A 20,922-nucleotide genomic window follows, 5' to 3' on the forward strand; every position below is an offset into this window, starting at 1 on the left:
GACTGGATCCTCCATATTGCTATTTGTTTTTGTTTTTTTGCAAATGGAAGTTTTTAAGCAGAAGGGTGTAGAGGAACTTGCTGCTATGGTACCTGGCACAGCCACCTAAACCTAGTGCTATGACATTTTATTTGTTCATATATACTGAATTATAGGTGTCAGTGTCTGAGGCAAGAGTCATCTCAGAGAAGTTAATATTTGTAAATTCAGTATCTCCAAGTGGAAATTAGGTAGAGTTACCTAAACCAGAATTTCACTTTATCACAGCCAACTGAAAAAGCTATAGCTACTCAAAGGTAAGATGTATGTGTTCATAGATAAAAACTAAGATGATTACTAGACAAGGATCAGTGGAAAATAAGTAGCAGTTTTGCACCAATGCAAGACAAAATATACTTTATTGTGACAGCAAATGCACATAGTGCTATAGGTAAGGCATGCTACTAGGAATCTGCATATAATCAAAGGCTGGTATGGAAATGAATGGGAATCAGTGTTGTGTCTCAATGCTTGAAGATTTAGTCCATGGTGAAGGAAAGAGAAGAATTTGTGTCCACATATCTCAAATCCAATATTATACACCTACCAAATCAGAGGCCTATGCCTCTAACCAAGAGCCCAAAGGCAAATAAGAAAAACTTAATCCTAACTGCACTCAGAAATCACTTCTAATATCAATAACAGAAAGATATTGCTAATTAATTTGAGGCAAATTTCATCTCTAGACAAAGACCTAGAAATTGAGCAAACATCCATTCATTCAAGTATTTAGCCAATTTTAACGCCATTTATTCCAGAAACAAATACTAGAATATCTAGAAATAGTTTGGATAGAGAAACATTTACATTTTAATACTTCATAATGTTGTAAATTTTGGGCTAAAATAACCCCCTGAGTCAAATTTGATCCCTTTCTATTTGAAGGGGCCAAGTAGAGTTTCAATTTCAACAGCTAAACTTTTGAGGGAAGATCTGAGAAAATAATGCTAGAAGATCTAGTCCTTTGATGTAACTATCAGGCTCCACAGACTTGTCAAAATCAATGCAAAACTGAGGAGAGGCTGAAACACTTTGCAAAGCAGTAGTTTTAGATAGGCTGCTTCACTTCCCTCCCTTTAAAACAGATGCAGATGAAATGCTTTCTGCATGAATGCACACTGACATTCTGTTCAACTGTTTTCTAAATGCAATACTGTGGATTTAAACAGTATGCTTTAATTTAAACAAAGCAGAATCTTATACACAATTTAGCTTAAGAGATGAAAAGAAACACTACTATGAAAATTACTTATCAAATACTCTGCTCTTTTAAAAGGTGATTTTAAAAGCAACACAGGACCAAAAACATCCAACTATTACTTTATTTATATTACTATGCTTAAGTTACATGGAAAAGACAACCAAGCAGTTCTGCCCCATATCAGGAAAAGTTTCCAATCAACACCAATTATGTGGTGACAAGTAACTAGGAATGGTGACATCTTTGGGTCAAGACTGACAAGGAAGAATGGGCTCTGATGCTACGGTTCATCTCCAACAAGAATATGGCACAATGGCCAGCACAAGCCATACTAACACTGAACCTTTAGCGCTGGTCACAAATTCGGATCTCTTCTCTGAAGCTAGCAAATCAAGTGAAATAACTGGGTTTAAAAAAAAGTTTTAAAATGAAGCCCAAATAAATTTAAGAACCATGCTCTTGACACATTTTCCTTTCAAAATTTACATAAAACACTTTTTCACTCTAATGGCCCAGATATTTTTCCTCACATAGCCCACCATGTAGCTGCAGATAGACTATTCTGCCTCAAGATGTAAACATAGGGGGAAAAAAATTAACGGCATCCGCATAATATTCTCTCTACACACTGCTGTTGGATGGAAATAGAAAATTAAAAAAAAAAAAAAAAGAAAGAAGGAAAGAAAGGTTCCATCATAGATTCTCACAACCTCTTGTTCCACAGTTCATGAATCCGACTCTGATGCTAAGGTGACAGTGTATGTAAGTAGATTTTTGTTTTCAGTGAAGAAGACCTGGGAAAAAGATGGATTTATCTCTTTTTCTTCAAGAGTTATCAGATGGTACGTGCTCCTCAAAGCCCTCACTTTCTCGAACTAGCGCACGTTCTAGGATCACACGGCCTTCCTTATAACGCTGGCTGTCTTCAGTGGCAAACTCATAGATCCATCCCAGTTTGCTATTGCAGTTTTTGCAGCTCACATCTCGAACCATGTGGCGGCCAGTGAGCATGACCCGGTCTTGAACTTCACTGTACTGCAGGTTAACTACCTAAGAAACATGTGAAAACAAAATTGCAAAGCCATGTAAGTTATCTGCCAAAAATGGTACACAATATTTTTGTTGGTGCAAGAACAGCAACTTCAGAAAAGCGAATAGCAGTTGTTACTTTAGTCAAACCTGCAATACACTTCCCAAGAGCTATTTTTACAAACGGCTGGGATAGGTAAGCATCTGTACTCAACTGGACATCTAATGTAATCATGCATTATTGTATTAGTCTAAGTCACACTATTATACACGTTAGTTACACTTCTGTGTTATAGTGAAGAGTCCTTAACTTGGAGTCATAAAACGTAGGTCTGGGTCCAACTGTTATATAATTCACCACTCAGTGATGAGTACAACTAAGGCTACCAATGCAAAAGAACCTAGTACGCAACAGGTACTCCATAAAAAGAAATTTGGCAGATTTGTTTCTGAAATTACATTTTATCTACAAAGAGACTGGGGTAGATTGCAATACATAGTTTTCAAGTGGGTTCAGAGAATCTGTGAAGAATTTCCAATGATTCTTAACACCCAATAATCTTCTACGCTTTACTTTTCTGTAAAGAGCCAGATAGTAAATATTTTTGGCTTTGAGGGCTATATAGTCTTTGTTATAGTTATTTAGCTCTGCTGTTGTAGCACAAAAGCAACCACAGATAATAAATAGAAGAATAAATACGGTTGTGCTTCATTAAACTTTACTTACAAAAACAGGCAGCTGGCCTGCCATGGTGTGCCAACCCCTGCTCTATACTGAAATAAAGACCAAGGGGTATATACGCTATCAATTCTTTGAGAGAAAAAACTTGTTTCTAAGTGGAACAGAGGAGTGTTCACTGGAGAGGTTTAAGTTGAACTTCTAAGAACAAGACCTTGGACTAGTTCTGTTCCTTAGCGTAAAGTATTTGGAAATTCAAGTTTGCTGGTACACATTAGATTCCAGGAGGCAGAATCACATCAACCCATTTCAAAGCCAGCCAGAAATTAGAGAAGCAGGCAGACTATACATTAATGTTTAAGTCAGGAAGTGCTCTTCCTGTTAGCAAACCTCTTAGCCAAATCATAATCAGAAGGATGACTGGTAGGCATAAATTAAAGCAAGGGAAGTTGGTTAGATGATCCTTATTCACTTGCACTGTCAAACTATGACAGTTTAATGCAGCTACCTCCCTATAAGGATAAATCAGTGATATGGGGGTGTCTTGGCCCCTTCAATAGTCTGTGAAGTAACTACCAAATTCTTACACTGAATTTCTGAAGCAATGGAGACCACCCTTCTTATTATAATACAATCTTTAAACTCTCAACAATCAGTTCTGTAGAGCACAGCTCTCATTCTGACTCTTCCTGGCATCTCCATGCTCTGAGGGGTATTCTGGTACTGCTATCAAATATATCCACTGAACTCACTTAGGAAATGAAACTGGTTTTCCCCACCAACCTTGTTAAAAAGAAATGCTCTGCCAGTGGCGCCTGTGAATCGAGTGGAGATGAGTTCCGAGCGGTTGGTCAGGATCGTATCGCAGTTTGCACAGGAAAACAGACGGGTACCACCAATATGATCAAGGAAAATCCTGCCCATTTTTATAGCTGAAGTTCTAAAAACCTAGGAGCAAATGGAGAAGGACAAGAAACACATTATGATTTTTTGAAAAAATTTGCTAGTATCTACTTGGTGGTGTCATAGAGAACCATTTATATACACATATGTGATCTCTTTATAGTACTAAATACATGAAATAACTGACTCTGAACAAAAGGATACAAAGTTCACACACTGAGGAAACAAATAGTCATACCCAAACTAAGAACATTTTAGAAGCAATAGGTCAAGGAAGTAAACATGCTTAGGAAGGCCAAAGAATGGTATCACTTCTCTTTTGATCGGTATGAAAAAAACAGGAAGACAGTGGAATATCAAACTGAATGATGAGAAGCACAAGCAGAGAGCCGTGAGAAAAGAGGTTTAGCACAGGGTTAAGTATACATTCTGAGTATGTGTAATTTGAGAAAAGACTTGTGGGACGAGAGTGGGATGATCAGATGAAAGTAGAAAAAGGGGCGATCAGAAAACAAGAAGAGGGTAGTCTGGTTCGAGAGCATGGGGGGCCTGGCTCTCTGGTCATCAGGTGCGTCAACAACCACGAAGGGGTGATGGCACTGACAGTAGTTAAGTTTGAGTCTGTGGAGCACTGTACTAGGATGCTTTACTTATTTCAAAATCATCACGACAACTCTGTGAAGTTATCGCCCCCATTTCAAAGATTACCCAAGGTTACTAACTGGTCAAAGGTTACACAGCTTTCAAGTCCAGAAAATTGTGACGGGAATACGGCTCACCCAAGTCAAAGCCAAAATTTTTCCATTACTCTAACACAAGAGGAGGGCACACAAGATGGTCTAGGGGGCCTCCCTGGTGGCGCAGTGGTTGAGAGTCCGCCTGCCGATGCAGGGGATACGGGTTCGTGCCCCGGTCCGGGAGGATCCCATATGCCGCGGAGTGGCTGGGCCCGTGAGCCATGGCCGCTGAGCCTGCGCATCCGGAGCCTGTGCTCCGCAACGGGAGAGGCCACAGCAGTGAGAGGCCCGCATACCGCAAAAAAAAAAAAAAAAAAAAAAAGATGGTCTAGGCTGGTGTAAGGCTAGGAAAACAAGAACAGAGAAGAAGGGAAAGATGAGCTGTCGTTATATAGCTTACTATTTTTAAGAAATCCTTCCAATTCAACAAATCACAGAAGTTCTGAAACATTGCAAAAAAATCTCTGAATCCAACTTCTGAAACAGGGATAATCACACTCCAATATTTTAAAACTTAGGAGAGTTAATATATGCAACCCCTTAAATTCACTGCAATTAATCCCCTAAAACAGTATTTTTAAGATCTAGACATAGTCAAGAATACACTATAGCTTTTCATTTTAAAAAGCATTTATTCCTGCGTGTAGTGATCAGCTCCTATGTTTTAAATATTTAACATTATATGTCTTTAAAATGGCACGCAGAGCTAACACAGCTACCACTATGGAAAAGAAAAATCTAGAAGCCATGTGTAATCCACTGTCATCTTAAACTTGGGGAAATTCCATTACAAATTAAAAAGAAAATTCCATTCCTTCTAACATCTATCAACTTCCTCAGCCATTAGGCAGTTCTAATGTCATCAGAAATGTCACTGTCACAAAGATAATTATGACTCCCATTACACACTATGATATGGAAGTTCAATAAAGAATGAAAAACAGGGCTTCCCTGGTGGCGCAGTGGTTGAGAGTCCGCCTGCCAATGCAGGTTCGTGCCCCGGTCTGGGAAGACCCCACATGCCGCGGAGCGGCTAGGCCTGTGAGCCATGGCTGCCGAGCCTGCACGTTCGGAGCCTGTGCTCCGCAACGGGAGAGGCCACAACAGTGAGAGGCCCGTGTACCGCAAAAAAAAAAAAAACAAATAGTGACTATAATTACAATTTATAGCTTGTAAAAGGAAAGCCAGTGCACTAACAAAAGTGTCAATGAGTAAACCCTGTGTAAAAACACAAGACTTAAGAAATGGCATTTAGCTTTCTGATTATATTTCTGCAAAATGACAACAGAAGGTAAGGCTTGCTGCCTATTGTTTTAGTCTCTAGAACAGCATTACTTTTCCCAGATGCCTAAGAACACATTATTTGTTATGCAGAGGTCAAAGGTTGCAAATCTGAGGCCTGCTGGCTGAATTCATTTGGTGGCAGAGCGATACAGCAGTGAACAAAACAACCCTTCCCTCACAAAACATTAGTGGACATGTTTAATCTGGCCCACAGTTTTTTACTTTTAATAAAAAACCTCTGAGAATCATTTAAAGTTTGAGAGATTACATTAAGAGCCTGTATTGGGCCTTTTTAAAAAAAAAAGCAAAAAAAAAAACAAAAAAAAAAAACAATGGGGATAGCTGGCAACACAGGGAATATATTCTCATAGGGCAACTACTGGCTAGAGCTGAGTGGTGGCCGCGACTCCCCCAGCTAGGCCATTTCATTTGCTTTGTGTCCATTCTGTGCCACAAAATTACTTCACCTGTTAAGACATTTAAGTTTATGACTCTTGATATAAATTAAGCATTCAACGACCCTGTGAGTAGTTGATTTTGGTCATGTTTCTTAATACCAGTCAATTGCAGAAAGGATCAACATCAGGGTTTTATAGTCTCACCTCTGAAGACACAGTCCTCAGAATCTATATTTCTCTGAAAATTAGTATTTGTGCAGTAATTTAGCCACCAGCTTGGGCTTCTGGGAACTGTTACTTTCAAGCCAATTTTCCTTCAAACTTTTAAATACAATATTCATCTTGTAAGTTATTTCAACCATAATGCAAGAATAACTAGATATTTTTGAATTGACTGTGACATATACAATACTATTGAGAAAAATGTTCAACTTCAAAATGAACTCTCCCTATACCTTCCACGTACATCTCGATCTTTGGTTCAGTATTACAACATAGCTGTGGCCATCTGCTTGCTACTGGATACAGGCAAACTATTTCTAAATGGGGTAAATAGATTTAACATGCCTTCTCTTCCCTGCTTCAAATTCAGACTATTTTTAACTTTTACCCAGCTATTTTTTTACCAGATTCAGTTACATGATTCATTACCAAGACTAAAAATATCTGTATAGAATCACTATTCCCAATTGCAGTTGCCATTTGGAGAGTTCTATATATGTATATAAAACTGTAAAATGTAGTTCTTATTTGCCAAAAGAGATAAGCTAGACTGCCATGGAATCTAGCAGAAGCAAGCAAAACACCACTTGCTGTTGAAGGTCTCTGGGACGTAGAAAAACCTCTGCAGGCCACTGGGTCCCAAGTGTTAGGCTTTAGCTTCGCTGGGCTAGGAGTGCTCACTTCCCCTGTGCACACTCGGGAGGACTGACGTCAAGCAGACTGCCACTTCATTACAGAAGGGGGAAGGTCATTAAAAAGCTAAAACATAACACCTGAATCAGGTTTCTCTGGACCTGGACAATATATTGAACTCTGCCTTAGACTTAATAATTTAGTGTCTACACTGTATATGGGACACTGCATTTGGTACTTTACATATCACATTTAATCTTGACAATTTCTAAAGTAGATATGTATTATCCTAATTTTGTAGAGGAAGAAATAAAGACTGTGACTTTATGAAATCAGCCAAACTGGGATCTGAACTAAATTCTGCTCCAGTTCTTTTCACCCCACTAACTCTCTAGTGATCAGAAGAAACAGCCAGATTCAGTCTTTCTCCCTATTTATCATGCACCCCTCCCGTCTCCATGCTGAACCTCCTATATTCCCTAACTTTGTTGATGGCAACTCCAATCACTCTCCTAAACTAGAAACCCTGGCAACTTCTTTAAGAAACTGCAAAATTGACAATACCTCCTCAATCACTTTTCGAGGTCTTTACTCCCCCTCCCTCATCAATGTCTTAGTTCAAATTCTCATCACTTCTAGATAAACCTCTTGTGGTCAGGGAGTGTGCATTAGTAAATGCAACATACATTCACAGGTGCCACTTCATTTATGCTAAATTAGATAGTGCTACAAAAGGTACTTCAGCCTTACTTACTTACAAAAGACATGGACTTCAGCCACCCCTTTCTAAGAGCTTATACAGACCACTCCTCTACAAACTTTGAAACTTTTTATCTGACAGGATAGAATATAGCTGATTCTTCAAAAACAATCTTCTTAAAGGAATAATTTATGTAACATAAAATTTGGCCATTTTAAGTGTACAAATGAATGACTTTTAGTAAATTTACAGTTGTGCTACCATCACCACAAACCCTTTAGCTTTAGAATACTTCCATCACCTCCCCCAAATCCCCACAAACCCTTCTTCAGTCAATCTCCAGCCACAGGCAACCAATGATCTACCTTCTGACTGTTTTTACATCTAAATTATTTCCCAGGTATGCTAATCACCTTGCTTGAATTTAGAAGAGTACCAAATATCTTCAGTCACATATCTCTAAAATATCTTAAGAATGAATTACTTTCACAGATGACTAATGTTCTCTGTGTTGATTCTGGGGGCACTTACTGTGTCCCTAAGTAATAAAATGTGTTACGGTATCAGTGTTGAAGTTCAAGTTTATAACCAAAATTAGCACCAAACTCATCATTAATTAAAGCTTTAAGACGCTCTCTTCCTTTTTAGCATTTCAAGCAAAAAAGAATCTAATAATCTTAATTTTTATAAGTGCCATTCCCCAAATAATTTAATAAATAAGGTCTCTTGGGTACTAGATTTTCTTTGCTCTATGTTATTAAAACCCTTAAAAGGTGGAAGTAAGAAAATTATCAAATTTGAGTGTTTAACTGGAAGCCTAACATCAGTTCATTTGAAATTACTGGAAACAGTGAGGTGTCAGGTTGAAAATATAAGTGAAATTCACACATGATATGTTGATATTTTAGTAATTGATTTCAATTTCCTCCCTCTTCAATAAATAGCATTTAGCTACCTAGAATTTTCAATTTCTATTTTAATAGGAGACTCCAGTGAAGCAATACATTAAGACCTTTACCTTTTTACAGATTTTTTTTTTAATTTATAGGATTTATAGAATCTAAGAGAAAAAACGGTTTTTCTCTTTCAGAAATCCATGAAAGATAGTCTCCAGGAATGTATTATTTTAAAAATTAAGACATTATGGACTATATAATTTCCTAGTTTGAGTCCAGGTCAATAAAACAATTTTCTAAAAAAAGGTTTTTTGGGCTTCCCTGGTGGCACAGTGGTTGAGAGTCCGCCTGCCGATGCAGGGGACGCGGGTTCGTGCCCCGGTCCGGGAGGATCCCACGTGCCGCGGAGCGGCTGGGCCCGTGAGCCATGGCTGCTGGGCCTGCGCGTCCGGAGCCTGTGCTCCGCAATGGGAGAGGCCACAGTGGTGAGAGGCCCGCGTATCGGGGGGGGGGGGGGGGGTAGTTTTTTGAGATTTAGTATTTTAGAGCAGTTTTAGGTTCACAGCAAAATAAGGCAGAGATTTTCCACATGCTCCCTGCCCCCACAAATGCATACCCTCCCTCATTATCAACATCCTTCACCAGAGTGGTACATTTGTGACAACTGATGAACCTATGACACATCATAACCACCCAAGGTCCATAGTTTATTAGGGCTCGCCCTCAGTGTTGTATATCTTATGGGTTTAAACGAATGTATAATGGCATGTATCCATCATTATGTTATCACTGCTTTAAAAATTCTCTGGGCTCTATTCATCCCTCCCTCCCCCACCAACCCCTGATCTTCTTACTCTCTCCATAGTTCTTCCTTTTCCAGAATGTCATACAGTTGGAATCATACAGTATATAGCCTTTTCAGATTGGCTTCTTTTTCTTACTAATATGTATTTGAGGTTCCTCCAAGTCTTTCCATGGCTTGATGGCTCATTTCTTTTCAATGTTGAATACTATTCAACCGTCTGGATGTACCAGTGTATTTAACCATTCACCTACTGAAGGACACTGTGGTTGCTTCAAAGTTTTGACAATTATGACTAAAGCTGCTATAAATATCCCCATGCAGGTTTTTGTGTGGACCTAAGTTTTCCATTGGGTAAACACCGAAGAGTGTCACTGCTGGATTATATGCTATGTTTCGTTTTTTAAAAAACCACCACACTGTCTTCCAAAGTGGCTGTACCATTTTGCATTCCCACTAGGAATGAACGAGCTCTACAACCTCACCAGCATTTGGTGGTGTCAGTATTCTGGATTTTGGCCATTCTAAAAGGTGTGTAGTGGCATCTCACTGTTTTAATTTACATTTCCCTGATGACATATGATGTGGAGCATCTTTTCATGTGCTACTTGCCATCTGTGTATCTTCTTTGGTGAAGCATCTGTTAAGGTCCTTGGCCCAGTTTTTTTTTTTTTCCCTGTATGCGGGCCTCTCACTGTTGTGGTCTCTCCCGTTGTGGAGCACAGGCTCCAGACATGCAGGCTCAGCGGCCATGGCTCACGGGACCAGCCGCTCCGCGGCATGTGGGATCTTTCTGGACCGGGGCATGAACCCGTGTCCCCTGCATCGGCAGGCAGACTCTCAACCACTGCACCACCAGGGAAGCCCTTGGCCCAGTTTTTAATTGGGTTGTTTTGTTATTGTTGAGTTTTAAGAGTCCTTTGTATATTTTGGGTAACAGTCCTTTATCAGGTATGTCTTCCACAAATTTCTTTCAGTCTGTGGCTTGTCTTTTCATTCTCTTAACATTGTCTTTCACAGAGCAGACTTTTTCATATTAATGAAGTCCAGTTTATCAATTATGTATTTTCATGGGTCATGCCTTTGGTGTTGTATTTAAAAAGTCATTGCCATACTCAAGGTCATCTAGATTTTCTCCTATATTATCTTCTAAGAGTTCTATAGTTTTGCATTTTACATTTAGGTCTGTGATCCACTTTTAATTTTTGTGAGTGGGGGTGTAAGGTCTAGATTCATTTTTTGCATGTGAATGTCCAGTTGTTCCAGCACATTTAAGATTATCTTTGCTCCACTGTACTGCCTTTGGTCCTCTGTTAAAGATCAGTTGACCACATTTATGTGGACCTATTTCTGGGCTCTCTATTCTATTCCACTGATCTATTTGTTTATTCTTTCACCAATACCATACTGTCTTGATTACTGTAGATATATATTAAGTCTTGAAGTTGGGTAGTGTCAGTCTTCTGACTTTATTCTCCTCCTTCAATACTGTGTTGGCTATTCTGGGTCTTTTGCCTCTTTATAGAAACTTTAAAAACAATTTGTTAATATTCACAAAATAACTTGTTCGAATTTCAACTGAGACTGCATTGAATCTACAGAACAAGTTGAGAAGAACTGACATCTTGACAACATTGAGTCTTCCTATCCATGAACACGGAATCTCTCTCCATTCATTTGGTTCTTGTTGATTTCATTCATCAGCGTTTTGTGTTTTTCCTCATATAGATTGTATACACATTGTTAGATATGTACCTAAGTATTTCTTTGGGGGGGCGGGCGTGCTAATGTAAATGGTACTGTGTTAATTTCAAATTCCACTTGTTCACCACTGGTACTGATTTATACACACCACACACACATACACACTAACAAATATCCTGTTCATTAGTCTGGTTCATTGCTGAATATATTCTTTAAAAGCAGGGGTCAGCAAACGAAGACCTACGGACAAAATTCAGCTCACCACCTATTTTCGTATGACCCACAAGCTAAGAATGCTTTTTACACTTTAAAATGGTTGGGAAAAAAACACTGAAAGAATATTTGTGACATGAAAATTACATGAAATTCAAATTTCAGTGACCATAAATAAAGTTTTATTGGGACAGAGCCATACCCATTTGTTTATACTTAGCTGCTCTCTTACTATAATGGCAGAATTTGAGTATTTGCTACTTAAACCTTATGGGCTGCAAAGTTCACAATATTCACTATCTGGCCCTTGACAGAAAGTGTGCTGACCCTTGCTGAAAAAACTGTTTGGAGAGCAGAAGAGTTTTTCATTTAGAAAGCAGTCTTTCTCAGAAAAAAAGGAAACTTGACTGGCATTCAGGTTTAAGGATCAACAGGAGTATCCAACAAAATCAATTTAATCCCACTCCCCTTTTCTTCATGGATTTTCTAACTAAAGTCCTTAACTTTCTGTAGTAAATTCAGTATGTTGAAGATCAACAATACAAAGATTATAAAAATAGACAGTATACCCAGCTGCTGCCTCCTTCTCTCTCCACCCCTAGGATTTAAACAATGTAGCCCAAATACTTGAACTCGGTGTTCAAATCTCAGCTCTGCCGCTTAAAAGCTGCATAAACTTTGGGTAAGGTATCCTCACCTCAGTTTCTTCATCTATAAAACGGTGACAGCAGTACCCATCTCTGAGTTGTGAAAATTAAATGGCGATAATACATTTTGAGAACAGTGCCTGGCACACAATAAATGCTGAATAAAGACAAATCTAGTAAAATTAGATTATCTTCTTCAACATTCTCCACCTGAACTTCCCCCTCCAATTACAGATGAAGAAAGCAAAGCTCAGAAAGGATATGAAACAAACAATAATAATTAACTGGCTTCATTTCCTGTTAATCACTGCAAAGCTAAGTGACCAGGTGATAGAAATTACATGCAGGAGGAAAGTTAGAAACCCTGTGAAGCACCTCAAATTCTCAGTATCATAATTCTAGGTCTTAAAATAGGCACTTGCCCTCCCTGTAACTAATAATCCAGTTCGGACTCAACCCTGGCAATTAGAATTCACAGAAGGAGGAATCACACTTCCCAGACCTAAAAATACCAGGGAGGCATCTCTAAGAACCCTCTGGTGGGAAAACACCCAGTCCACAGATAGACTTTTCCTTTGTAAAAGAATTATTTCCTCAGGGCACTTCCACAGACCACAAAACACACACTCCACCCAACTCTATCTATCATTGGACAGGTAAGAGGGGCTTTTCCACTGCACTAGGAGGTGGTGGGCAAATGCAAGACACAAAAACTCTCTCCTGCAGGGAACTGAGTGTGCAGCAGCCTAGTGCAGAAAGGGTTAAAGGAATCTGCCCTTCCAGGAAAGGCTGTGTTTTGCAATGGTTTGGCTAAAATGGAAACATGCGGGAGCAAGCTTGTATATCTGGTTTTCAGTCTCTTCCCTCTCCAAAAAGGGAAGGAACAAAACTCTAAGGACTTTCAACAGTGCTGGGTTGATTACTATAATTAACATCTAACGCTACTGTTATCTCATCAACTATTTCATACCAATTTGTGATGAAGTTCTATTGAAAACCTACAAGAGAAAATAATAAATTGAATTTGATCCATAAAACCAATTTTCCAATTTTTTTTTTTTTACAAAATGTTCACCAAGCCAAGGTTTCAGTGACACAAGAAAGCTATGCTTTCCTCTTGCTCTCTTGCAATACCTGACCAGTTTACTTTGCTGTTTCAAATGATATTCTGGTTGTGGAATCAGGTCTTCATTTGACAGTAAGTTTTATATTTTTGTTCTTGCCCTGCAAATAATGCCTTTGCTGTTGTTAAACGTTTTCCAAGTTCACTATGTTTCTATAATTCTTATTGTTCAGTCATCTCTAGAAAATAAGACTAGTCATGTAACTCAGTGAGTCAGCTAAACAATCTGAGTTGGTAATCTCCCCAAAACAGCTTTTGGCAAGACAAATTCAAGATCTCTCATTTGCTGTGATGCAATACCATGAGTCAAAAAAGCCTCTAATTGGATGGACTGGAGTACAATTTAACTCTCTGGTTTCCTGATTCAGGTGTCAAGTAGAAAGTTTCATGTCACAGCTAAGGTTCAGTTCCTACACCACCAAGACATTACTACACAGGATTATCAGAGAAACTGATATTGGTTTATATAGCCATTTAGGCACTATGAAACCTAAAGTGATAATCTGGACAGGATTATACTTAGTAGGACTATCTTCACATCTTGATATTTAGGATTAGCTTTATGTCTCATGGACTGTTTTTTTGGAGGGTAGTAGCTAATTTAATCTCGTTTTTAGACTTAATTTTGGCCTTATTTCCCTTCCTTTTTTATTTTCTAAACTTTTTTCTTTCCTACCACTTAAATAGAGCAAAAGAAAAGGCAACTAAGTCTAGGGAAAGGTCCTCAATGATCCAGCCTATCCAGCCAGATTATTTTAGAAGCAGCAACATGTATTTTACATGTCGTTAAAATCCAATTTAGTGTCCCTGTATAGAGTTAAATAACTTACTTAAGCACATTTCATCAACACCCTCTCCTATAGATAAGATGGCTGCCAGAAATAAACTTAAAAAAGAAAAAAAAAAAAAAAAAGCCAAACAGTAAGCCTGTATTGGGCACTGAGCGGGGTGAGAATGTGATAAAGGCAGACATTGGTCCTTTCCAAGGAGCATGACATTTTACCTGGTATTCCAGTACAAAGCCAGAAAGATAATGGCATATGTGGAAAATACTATGTGTGCCAAATTCCACAAGCTCTACCTTCTCACTATCTATAAAGGCTCTGGGCCTCTTTTTTTTCCTCCTAGGCCTCTGTTTGCCCAATAGCATCCCAAAGCCTCTTCATTTTCTAGGTCTAATTAATATCAATCCACTCGGACGCTTCACTCTTACTTCTCACTGCCCCATTTTTGAACTCCTACAACATCATTTCATAACTTACTAATATTTAACTGCGTGCTGTTACCCAATTTCATTTGCCTATGCCTTTTTACTAAAAACTGTGCGTTTCTAGAGAAAAGATCTTAAAATCTTTGCAATTTCCTTCCTACCTAACATAGCGCGAGTATGCAATAAACTTTTAGGGGAAGATTCCACCAAGACACTTCACATCTGGCACAAATATGTACCCTGGACACACTTCATGCATTTTGGTTCGTCTTTTGTTGGAACACAGCTGCAACACTGCATTCGCGACTGTGCAAGATTAGCTAATACCCTATTACCCCCAGTTACTTCAGCAAGTCTAATTTCCCCAAAACACAAGGTTAGCCTGAGGTTACTTCTGGTTTTCCATCTGTCAAGGAGATCTGAAATAAAAATCCTCAGATTACCAACAGGGCTCTGTAAACAGAAAAAATTTAAAAATAAATGAGCTGTACACCTTCCCAGACTTTCCGCGCAAGAGGAGATTAATCGGTGTCGGGATTAAACAGATCTGTGTAGTATTCCAATTTTCCAACTCCCACTGTCCGGAATACTCATTGTCCTACCTACGAGTGCAGAATAAAGCGGTGGCCAGGGCGCGCATACGCCCCACCGACAAGGAAATCAAGGATGCTGTTCGCCGTGGGGCAGCAGGCGGCCGCACGACCCCCCGCGCCGGTGACCACCGCCGCAGCAGCCCACGCCCCGCAGCCCCGGCTGGCCCCAGCTGATTGCGGGCACGTGACGCCGCGGGCCAATCGGGAGGGGCCGGGGCCCGAGCGCGGCGCGGCCGGGCCTCCTCAGGCACAACAAACACGGGCCGGAAACAGCTGAGCGGGCGGCCCGGCGGCCTCGGCCGCCCGACGGCCGCCCAGCAGTTGCGCCACGCCCTCCGTCAAGCGTACCCCTCCCTCGGCCCGGGGGTCTCCTGGGGTGCAGGAGGGCAGGGTGGCGGGCATCCAGCCTTTGGGGGGCAGCAAACAAAAGCCAACGCCGACCCCCACCCATGGCCACTGCCAGCCGAAAGGGGATGTGGCCCTTTTGAAGGACAGGCCACGCCGTGGCGTTATTAACGCCGCACATCTCGGAGCGGAGTTCGGACTTCACCTCGGTGCCGTGGGCGCAGGCCCCGGCGGAGACCGCGGCGGCGCGGAGTCCGGGGCGCGCCCCCGACACTGCGGCGGGGACGCGGCCCATGGGGGCGGGGCAGCCCAGGCGACGGGGTCGCCGGCCAAACTGCCCGCGGAGGGGCGCCGGAAGCCCCGGCCGCGACGTGCAGGGCCTTCGAGGCTGCGCCGGGGCGGGAGGGCGCGGGCGCCGAGATGGAGGTCGCGTCTGTTGCGGTTGCGCCGGTTGCCCCGGTTGCGCGGCGGGGGCGGGCTGACGGCAGCCGCCGCGCCTGGGCCTCACAAAGAGGAAAGAAACAGGCCAGCTCGTCAGCCCGCAGCCCCGGCACCGGAGCCCGCCCAGAGGGGCGGGGGTCGGCCGCGCTGGGACCCCAGAGGGAGCGCGGGGAGGAAAAGGCACTTCCTGCCTGGGCCCCCCGACCCGGGCCGATCCCGAGTGTTTCGAAGCCGCTGACCCGGAGGGGCGCCTCAGCCCCCCTCGGGCCCCGAATCCAGCCCCCGACCGCCGCACTCACCCCGAGCGGCTGTAAGATCCACGGCCGCCAGCGGCTCTTTGGTCCTCAGCTGAAATGAAGCCCCCTCAGCCAGCGGAGTCTCCAGGTTTAGTCAGGCCCTGGCCTTGGCCCCGCCTCTCCCTGGTTGGGCCTCAGCGTCAATCACCCGTCGTAGCCCCGCCCTTCGAACAGTCGGCTCTCCTGGTTGGCCCAGAACGCTCATCATTTCTAGACCCCGCCCTCTCCCCGGCACCCTGCCCTTTCCGCTGGGCCCCGCCCCTTCTCTGGCTCACCCTCCCCCACTCCCGCTCCCCTTTGCGTCGCGGCCCACCCCTCCCAGAAGCCGCAGACCCAGGGCAATCTCCCTCCAGCTCGCCCCGCCCCTGACCCAACGCCCGGGACTCGGAAAGCCAATCAAAGAGGCTAACTCTGCCCCCTCTCCAGACGCAGCCAATGTGGAGAGACCTGAGATCCACCCCCTTCCCAGCTGAGAGCACACAACACAGCGTCCACGTGAGTCAGCTTCTTAAAGGAGACTGCCCGGCCTTTCTAATTGTTGCAGCTGAGAGACAATGCGCGTCATCAGCGTCGCCAGGTGCTGGCTAGGGCCTAGTTTCCTGAGGCCCAGTGATGACAACAATAGACAGTTTTTCTAGGCAAAGCAGGTGCCTGGATAGTTTCAATGCACCGTGTAATTAATTTCTTTGAGATTGTTTACTCTTGCCCCTCCTTACGGTAGGCCAACTTTTATTTACAAACCCCAAGCCCTTTGAGTCTGGGCATATAGGAACAACTAAAGAAAGGATTTTTCGGGTGTGGCCGAACTTTATTTACAACTGCCTGAGTTCTTTCTTGGTAGTGGAAGTGTTTATCAAAAAGATGAGAAAATTCAGAGCCTTCTACATGAAGATTTTTTTGCCTCAAGAGAATCTGAGATTTGTTTGTTGAAAAGGGTAGCTATTCCCTTAATCCTCATCAACGCTTAAAATGGAAGATTTTGCGTCTCATTAAATTAGAATTTCCCAGGTAATTACATTAATGGTCTTTGGATTAATGGATAAAGTAGAAATGTTTGACGATAAAGTAGAAATGTTTGACGATGCCTCTTTCTCAGGTAAAAAATAAAGACTAACATTTGAGACTAACCTGCAAGGTGCTTAAAGCTGTCTTTAGTGGGATAGAGGTTTCAGAGCAAATCGTAGCATTTGACTCCTCACCAACCCCAAACTCACCAGTATTTTCATTCAGGGCAGATAAAAACCTGGATTATCTTTTGATAAGTGAGTTTTCCAAGAGATGAGGAAATATTAAACTTCTTAAAAGTTTTTTTTCTCATTATTCATTTGTTTTTACTTAGTTTTAATTACAAAATCAACACATGTTCATTGTAGGAAGGTCATACAGTCTCATTTCATAACAGAGACTGTCCTCTGCTTACAGCTTCATGTGTTTTTTCCTATTCTTCCTGAAAAGAATGTGCATCTCTTATTCCTCAATTTGCTTTTTTCACTCAATATGTTATGGCCATCCTTCCATGTCAAATATATCTTTTATCTACAAATTTACCTTTGTCTCCATAGTTTTTTATAGTAGGACTTCATCTTTTATTAAACATTACTTTTTCTACTAACAGACATGAGGTTGCCTTCAATCTTTTGCTATTAAAAATGTATTTTTAGAAACTTGTATTCGTTGATAAAATATTGGTCAAATATTTCTGAATATAATCGTTTGAAAAGGGCGTACAATGCCTAAACCCCAAGGAATGAGTTTTTCTCAAAGTGAACACTTTAAGTACCAGCAAAAAACAATGGGAAAGATACTTATTCATTTAACAAATACATATAAAGCGCTTACTGTTCCAAGTGCTTTAAAATTATTAACTCACTTTTCATAATAACCCAATGAGGTAAGTACTGCTATCATTCCCATTTTACAGCTCAATAAACAGAGGCATATTGATTAACTAACTTGTCCAAGATCACCCAATAGAGGTATTGAATACAACATTTGTAAACTTGTAAAAGAATGATTAAAACCATATTTTAGAAAGATAAATCTAGGTGTTGGTGTTGTGCAGAGTTAGGATCCACATATGAGGAAAGGTGGGCAGATAGGAATGGAATGGAAGGGGTAGGTTTAACATTAACAAGAATGGCTATACAGAACTTACTGATTGTATGTAGGTGGACTAAGAAGAGAGAATTTTCAAAGATAAACCAGAGGTTTTATCCTAGGTGATTGGTAGGGTGACAACTTCCTATTGCTAGGTATAGGGTGGTTGAGAAAGTTGATTTGGGGTGAAAGCTGATGGGTCTGGGCTGATGGTGGCATGCCCATTAGAAATAAAGAATTTACTGTTGAAGATAATATAACAAATATGGAAGAGAAATAAAAAGAAAGTTTGAGAGATTTGATACTGTATCTTGTTTGATTTGTGTTGTACTGATTAATTTAATTTGGAATAAATTTGTACTTTATAATATTGAGACTTTCCCACCAAGAATATGGTATGTTTCTCCATTTATTCAAGTGTTCTTTTATGTCTTCCAGTGAAATGTCATGATATATCTGTCGTCCTTTAGGTTGCTCCTATCTTCTTAGAGTTATATTTAGGTATTGTATATTTTCTGGGGATATTATGGTCTGAGTTATGCCCCCCTGATTCGTATGTTGCAGTCCTAAGCCCCAGTACCTCAGAATGTGACTGTATATTGAGATAAGGCTTTTAAAGAGGTGATTAAATTGAAATGAGGTTCTTAGGGTTGGGCCCTAGAACAATCTGACTGGCATCCTTGTAAAAAGAGGAGATTGGGATATACAAGGGATGTGTGTGCACAGAGAGAAGATGGCCACCTGCAAACCAAGGAGAGAGGCCTCGCTAGAAACCAAACCTGCTGACTCCTTGATCTTGGAATTCCAGCCTCCAGAACTGTGAGAGATGAATTTCTGTTACTTAAGCCACCCAGTCTGTGGTACTTCATTGTGGCAGCCCTAGCAAACGAATACAGGGGGTTACTGTGAATAGAAACTTCTCCTATCATATAACTCTAACTGGTTGTTTGTTATTTTGTAGGAAAGATAACGATTTTATAGTTTACTTTCCTGAATTTTCTGGAGAGAAAATTCCTCTGCCTGCAAATGATCATAATTTTGCCTACGTCTTTCTAGTCATCTTGCCTTTTATTTCTGTTTAAATATCCTTGTACATGTATCTTTGAGTACATGCATGAATATTTCTGTCAAACAAATTCCTAGAAGTTATCGATAGTTTGTAAAGTTTCTTTTTTTAAAATGGGTATGCAATTTTATCAAATACCTTTTTAGTGTCTTTTGAGATAAACATTTCCTCCTTTATTCCCTTATGTGATGTATTATAATAACCCATCTCCAACATTAAACCAGATTTACATTTCTTGAATAAAAGTTCCTTCATCACTTGACATATGCTAACTCTGACATTCTTCAAGTCCATAAAATAAGAAACAGGAATATACCAACATACAACAACATACCATGGTGCTTTATTCTGGTTGCTGATTATACTTTCTGGCCTAAACTGTCTGATATCCCCCCAGATGGGTGATTCAATATAACTACAAACCCTGGGTCAGGCTTTCAGAATGCCCTTCTGTTGCTGTTTCCTTGGACCCCTCCTCTGTGCTGATTTGCCTTCTCTTGCTTTAAAGGACTCTCACACTGGCGCTGCTGCTTTAGAGGTAAGACCACCTTTCAAGTGTGTGCTTCATGCGCAATCAGCTATGAGCCTCCCCACACTTCCCATGGCCTAGGAAACCTCCTTGCTTCCCAAGCTTGAAACATGTGGGCCTCCACCCACCTGTCTCACTCTGCAGGTACTCATGTCTCATAATTTAAAGTCAGATGAAGACTGTTGGAAATGAGCTACTTCAAAGTTTCTCTACTTGATGTTTTTTCCTACATCACCTATTTTCTTGGCACTTTCTCCTGTGTTGGATGAAAAACAACCTTTCTTCTCTTCCAGAGTCTGATGGACACCTATACTTGGATAAAACTCTGAATCTTGAAGCTCAGTTTGTCCTAAACAGAACCCACATTTCCTCTCTCAACAGCAGAGACAAACAACAATTTCCTTAGGCCTAGATTGTCACTCCCTTCTCGTGTCTGTTAATGGACCACAATCCCACAATCCCCCACAACTTTGTCAATTGCTGCAAGTATTCTTTGGACTCTACATACAGGTGACCTGTCCCGACACCTAACACTATAGTTTAGACCCATGTAACTTCTTACAGTAACCCCTTTATATTTTCCCTTGCTTTATATTGACATGACATGCATTTGCCACCCACCCCCCACCCCCATCCTGCTTCCTGCAAAGTGGTTGTTGCCTGGACCACAAGGACCAGGATTCCATCCTAGGGAAAGGAACCTGGATCCTGAATGCTGTGTAGAGTAGAGCTGACATACTAGCCTGGGATGGTTTTCACTTTAACCTAAACTTATGAGAACTCTGGGTAATTTAAACAAAATAGCTCCTTTGGGAAGAAACAGATATATGTAAATACAATTTCAGATTAGTAGTTAACATAAAAAATATAACTTATTCTGAGTTACAGTCCTGCCACTTTACTAAAAGCTGTCTCAAATGTCACTGATCATAAAATTCTTCTTTTTTGTATTTGAAATCATCAGCCAAACACCCATTCTTCAGAATTTTTATTCTTTTGGCTTTGGCAGTAAAGTAGTCACCTATGGTAGACAGAATAATGACACCTTTTGCCCCACAGAGTTATCTGTGTTCTAATGTGTGGAACCTGTGTATGTTACCTTATATAGCAAAAGGGACGTTGCAGATGGGATTAA

At 41.0% G+C, this 20,922-nt stretch overlaps 1 protein-coding gene across 1 annotated transcript; it reads right to left on the reverse strand.

Moving 5' to 3' along the window:
• Positions 1-379: 379 nt before the first annotated feature.
• YPEL5 (yippee like 5) lies at positions 380-16,174 on the reverse strand. Its single transcript, XM_079720860.1, has 3 exons — positions 16,099-16,174; positions 3,728-3,896; positions 380-2,286 (listed from the first exon to the last, which is right to left on the reverse strand). Exons 2-3 carry the CDS (start codon positions 3,870-3,872, stop codon positions 2,066-2,068), a joined length of 366 nt encoding a protein of 121 aa, XP_079576986.1. The 5' UTR covers positions 3,873-3,896; positions 16,099-16,174; the 3' UTR covers positions 380-2,065.
• Between the last annotated feature and the right edge of the window lie 4,748 nt (positions 16,175-20,922).

The sequence above is a fragment of the Hyperoodon ampullatus genome, assembly GCF_949752795.1.
Source record: "Hyperoodon ampullatus genome assembly, chromosome: 15".
Taxonomy (NCBI): domain Eukaryota; kingdom Metazoa; phylum Chordata; class Mammalia; order Artiodactyla; family Ziphiidae; genus Hyperoodon; species Hyperoodon ampullatus.